Here is a 5,513-nt window from a genome sequence, read left to right on the forward strand (position 1 = left end):
CATCCCAGTACTCAGGGTGGTGAGGGCCATGAATTTGAGGTCAGCGTGGACTTCATAGACGCGCTCAAAAAAAAAAAAAGCACAAAGAGTAACGCAATGTTAGAGCACTTGCCCATAGTATGGGAGGATGAGTTTAGCCCCAGCATACACACACACACATAGTTCCCCTAAAACTTGCCAGATGTCATCTAATATTGTGTGTATTGTATCTGGACCTTAGATCCATATAGTTTTCCCAGAGGGTAAAAAGTGTTTGGCTGGAGATAGACACAACCCATTAAGATGATATGGTTATAGTCTATAAATCGACTCTAAGGTTCTGAGCTAAGGCACTCAAGGGTACGGGTGTAGAAGTGTGGCAGGTCCGGAAGAAACTTGGTAAATGCCCTCTAGCGTTGACACTTGACTGAATATGTGGAATGAGGGCTGTAAGTGTGCACAGGACAATTCTCGAGTCTTTCGTTGGCAGTGCTGAACAGCAGAGGGTACATAGAGAAGGATAGGACTAGGGGACTCAAAAGGCAATGCAAAAGGAAGGCGACAACGTGCCAAATCGTGTTGCTTGTTAAAAATTCAATACATCGTATATGTTTATTTTTCTGCCTCATTTCTGGAAGCCAGAATGGGTTCAGGAGGTCATAGATGTGATAGTCTAGGACCCGAAAGTCTGGGTCTGGCACCGGAAATGAGAGTCGTGTGTCAGGCTGCCCAGAAGGTGCGCAATGAGAGAAGGGAAAAGAGAACCCTCAGAGCGCGAAGAGGTGGGTGACTGCCACTGGGTCAGACAACAGAAAGACGCCTGAGGGTCATACTGAGGCCTTTGGAAGAAATAAGAGAGGCCAGACTGCTTCGGCCAGCTGAGTAGGAAATGAGGAACTTAGGATGGGGAGACCCTTTTGTCTGAAATTTATATAGGAAATGGAGGAGAGTAGAAACTGGAAGAAGCAGGACCCAGGACGGTGGGTCCTCGGTTGTTTATATGGAGACATTCCCACCTATGTGACCTTACAGAAAGAATAAGTATAAGACGGGGCAGGGCCATTGGTGAAGCAAGGCCTGAAGGGGCACAACTGGCCAGCAAGAGAGACATGAGCTTGGCCAGAGCAGCACCCTCTTGCTCTGAGAGAAAGGAGGGGTGTGGGTGTGGAGCATTCGCTCAGCCTCCTCCTGGAGTTCCTCCCTTTGCCAGTCCCTAACATACTGGGACTCCTTCTTAGCGTCACACAGACACGAATGGCGTCTTTCCACTTCAGTTACATCCTTTTGGAGTCAGATGGCCTCATAACAGAGGTCAAACAAAACTAAATCTCCTTTCTGCAGGTGTTTCTTCATACGCTTCCAGTCTTGTTGAGTTTCCCTCCTGAGACACTCAGGTGGGGGCTGGGAGTTGCCCTCCATCCTCTCCCGTTTTTGTCTTCACGTCTGTTCATCTGGCACCTCTATGCGCTCTCGCTCTCTCTCTCTCTCTCTCTCTCTCTCTCTCTCTCTCTCTCTCTTTCTCTCTCTCTCTGAACCAAATCTTCATTCCAGCCCTAATTACTTCTTACCAAGCTTACAGAAATGCCTGTTGGCTTGTCTTCCTCAAAGGCTGCTTCCACAGTGCTGCTCAGGTGATTGTTCCCCCAAATACCTGCAGTTGGGCCCCCCTCCCTCTCATCACATTAGGCAGCCTCCAACTGCATTCACAGTAAAGCAAGCACTCCTCCCGTGGGCAGTCAGGCCCTCCTGAATGGCTGGGCTTTTCCCTGGCTCTCTCCTTCCTTTATGCCATTGCCCTGTCCTCTGCTACCTTAAACTTTATGCCGCTTTCTCACCACTTCTTGCCCCTCTTCCTGGAGACCACTTTTCTCCACTTTGGGGCAGTATAATCTCATCTGTTCTTTGGGAGTTTTCTCCCTTTTTCCGTGACTCTGTGCCTAGGCTAACTGGAGTCTTTCTGCCAAACAACTTAACGAAGCTGAACTGGAATCTTCTTTCCTTTGCTGTCTCTGCCATCAAACTTCAAAACAGAGAATATTTCATCTCCGTCTCCCCAGTCGAATCCAAAGCCTAACAAACAGTGAGCCCTCAACACGCCTTGTTGAGAGGAGAGAGCTGTCAGAAGTGTCATAAGGCCTCTCTTTTTAAGCACATAGGAGGCGAGAGCACAGAAGAGGGGGCACCCTGCAACCCAGGATTTGTAAATTACAGGTGCGGAATGCCTGCTGTGCTGACAGCTAACCACAGAAGGCAAACTATAGCCCGGAGATTCAAGAGATAGTTACAATTTAGAGGGAGGAAATGGTATCATGGCTTCCCTCAGTGCCAAAGATATTCTCTCTCTCTCTCTCTCTCTCTCTCTCTCTCTCTCTCTCTCTCTCTCTCTCTCTCTCTCTCTCACACACACACACACACACACACACACACACTATTTGAAAAAAAATAGTACCAAACATAATCACAGAAGCTAACCAACTACTGTTCTGGGATTCTGAGGTTAGACTGGATTCTGGAAGTCATGTGCTCAGTCTTCATTCCTCCCGGAAGGAAACCGACCCAGGCAACTCAGTGGCTCTGCAGCATATGAACTTCCAAACACAAGAACCCCCTTTGTCACATGCTCGGTCTCATGGGGTCATTTGTTTTCGGTCTTGCTGTGATATCATAGTTTATATTGTGCAAAAGAAACACCTGGGGGGAGCTAGAGAGGTGTGTTTTATTGCTAATAGTAAAACAACAGAAAAGGCTATATTCCTTTAATTTTTCAGGTGTCTTAGGAAATTCTGTCCTAGAAAACGACTCCTTGACATCTCAGGCAGTAGCAATTACTTTCTACCATGAATAGGCTTTACTCATCCATAAAAGTTTCTATTTTAAGTGTTAGTTTGTGGGAAATGAGAAAGTTAATTAGGAGTGCGGCTCTCTAGGGCTGCCCGGGTAACTTTCAGATCCTCTCATGCTTCTAAAGTAAAAGCATGGGATTCTACTTCATGCGCTCTAAGGTGTTCAGCGCAATTATAGTACCTTAAGCTTTTCCCCGAGGAACCACCCTTATAAGGAATAGGCAGCTGCAAGAGTTCTTGCAAATACTAGTTTTTAAAGAGCAATGAGTAGGGCTGCTGAGATGCCTCAGTGAGTAATGGCACTTGCTAGCAAGCCCAATGACCTGAGTTCAATCCCTGGAGCCCACCTAAGGTAGAAGGAGAGAACCAGCTCCCAAAAGCTGCCCTCTGCACTCCACATGAGAGCCACTCAGAGCGACAGGATGCACCCCACAGATGCACACAGGTAATAAACAGTTGTTTGGTATTGAAGGAATTACTAACTTCGTGAATAGAAGTTTGCTAAGTGTATTCAGAGAGTAAGAGACAGAGTTTGGGACCGAGGAGATGGCTGCGGGGATAAAAGCACTTGCTAGGTAAGTGCAAACACCCGACTTCAGATCCCCAGAACTCAAGCAGAAGTTGAGAACACACAACTTGAGAACATCTGTAATCACTGTGCAGAGATGGGAGACAGAGACAGGAGCATCCTCAGAAGCTCACGTGTGTCTCTGGCACACGTGCTGTGATAGTCACACACACACACACAAATGCACATGCAACTTAAGAGTGTGTGCAAATGTATGAGATGTATATGCTTCTGTGTATGTGTTCAGAAGCCAGAGGAAGGCATCAAATATCCTATCGTTGCACCTTCTACTTTTTGAGGAGGGGTCTCTCCCTGAACTTAGAGTTCACATTATTTCAGCGATCCATAAGGATCCCCCTTTCTCCCTCTTTTCTCCCCCAGCACCCATATGGGCATACCTAGGATCATTCCTGGCTTCTTACATGAATGTTGAGATCTGAATTCAGGTTCTCTTGTGTGCATGAGTACGCTTAACAATTGAGCCATCTCTCCAGCCTCAAAACATTTTACATGTAGTTTTTCTCAGTAACTGACATTGGAAAGCTACTTGAGGGATTGGGGATTTAGCTCAGTGACAGAGCACTTGCCTACACCCTGGGTTCTGTCCTTAGCTCTGAGGTTGGGGGAAAAGACACAATACTTGATTGGCTACTGTTTCCTAGCCTTAAAACCAAACCTAAGATCTTTCTATAAAGATATGATTATCTAGTTTTTCCCCGACATCTTAAGAAGGCTGCAGTGGTCGTCGCCACTCTCCGAGCTTCATCACGCTGCCCAAGGATGACAAGAAGAAGAAAGATGCCGGAAAGTTGGCCAAAAAAGACAAAGACCCAGTAAATAAGTCCAGTGGCAAGGCCAAAAAGAAGAAGTGGTCCAAAGGCAAAGTTCGGGACAAGCTCAACAATCTAGTCCTGTTTGACAAGGCTACATATGACAAACTCTGTAAGGAAGTGCCCAACTATAAACTTATTACTCCAGCCGTGGTCTCTGAGAGACTGAAGATTCGTGGTTCCTTGGCCAGGGCAGCTCTTCAGGAGCTCCTTAGTAAAGGGCTTATCAAGCTGGTCTCAAAGCACAGAGCCCAGGTAATTTACACCAGAAACACAAAGGGTGGAGATGCCCCAGCTGCTGGTGAAGATGAATGAACAGGTTCAATCAGCTGTACGTTTGGAAAAATAAAACTTTATTAAATCAAAAAAAGATATGATTATCTAGTGCAGCCTATTATGCACATACTTACATATGTACATATTAACATATTTTGCTTTAATTCAAACACATATTTCATGGCTTCTTGCCTCTTATCACTCATGAGTCATATCAATGAATTCTCTTAGGAAGAGGGTTTTTCTTAATAAGCTAACCAAAACATTGGTAATTTTAGAAGGAAAATACTGAAGAGACACTAGAGTCCTCCATAAAATAAAGGTTGCCTTTTTTCCTAGGAAGCAACGGCAAAGGTGCTTAGACAGGTGCTTCTGAAAGCTGAACCAGCAACCATAATCCAAATAGGAAGGTAAGGAACACCCTATCATGAGTCTTCTCTCAACAGCTATGATTCCAGCTGATGGTTCTCATGATGACGTGAGGAGACTAGCAACCGTACACACGATTGCCTGGCCTCGCAGGAAGGAGGAAAGCAGAACATCACCCATGGAATGATAACCGCCAAATTCAGGGTACCGGCTACCTGTGTAGAGAGGGGAGGGCGACATCACAGCATCTGCAGAGTCCTGACTGGGCTCAGGTGGTTTTGGTGTACCTATAACATTTCATTTGCCCGAACAAAAGGAACTTCTACTTTAAAATATATTTAGTAATGTCAATAAGAATAGCCACCATCATTAAGTTTCACTTGGGATATTATATATATTCTAAACCAGTATGAAACTGTAGTTAAGACACAAGGGGGTGAGTCAAGAGCATTTGTTATTTTAAGTGGCTTGTTGCTGTTGATGTTGTTGTTGTTTGAGACAGGGTAGCCCAGGCTAGCCTTGAACTCATGGCAATTGTTATGCCTTAACCTCCCAAGTGCTAGAATTACTGGTGTGGGCCACTTGATCAGTCTTTCAATATTTTTTAATGAGTTTATTTTAACCTGTTCAAAAAAAGAAGTATGTAAC

General features: G+C 45.3%; 1 protein-coding gene across 1 annotated transcript; it reads left to right on the forward strand.

Annotated features, from left to right (window-relative positions):
- The first annotated feature begins 685 nt into the window (after nucleotides 1-685).
- LOC126506402 (40S ribosomal protein S25-like) lies at nucleotides 686-4,535 on the forward strand. The gene is made up of 2 exons (XM_050149931.1): nucleotides 686-761; nucleotides 4,120-4,535. The coding sequence occupies exons 1-2, from the start codon at nucleotides 686-688 to the stop codon at nucleotides 4,533-4,535; spliced, it is 492 nt and encodes a 163-aa protein (XP_050005888.1).
- Nucleotides 4,536-5,513: the final 978 nt, after the last annotated feature.

The sequence above is a fragment of the Alexandromys fortis genome, unplaced genomic scaffold (assembly GCF_014885135.2).
Source record: "Alexandromys fortis isolate MF-2015 unplaced genomic scaffold, M_Fortis_MF-2015_v1.1 scaffold_0, whole genome shotgun sequence".
NCBI lineage: Eukaryota > Metazoa > Chordata > Mammalia > Rodentia > Cricetidae > Alexandromys > Alexandromys fortis.

Excerpts from the sequence above, each read along its gene's own strand:
- LOC126506402 (XM_050149931.1), top strand. The coding sequence starts at position 686 with ATGAGAGTCGTGTGTCAGGCTGCCCAGAAGGTGCGCAATGAGAGAAGG. Across the intron at positions 762-4,119 it reads AACCCTCAGAGCGCGAAGAG|AAGGCTGCAGTGGTCGTCGC; the intron begins GTGGGTGACTGC and ends CGACATCTTAAG.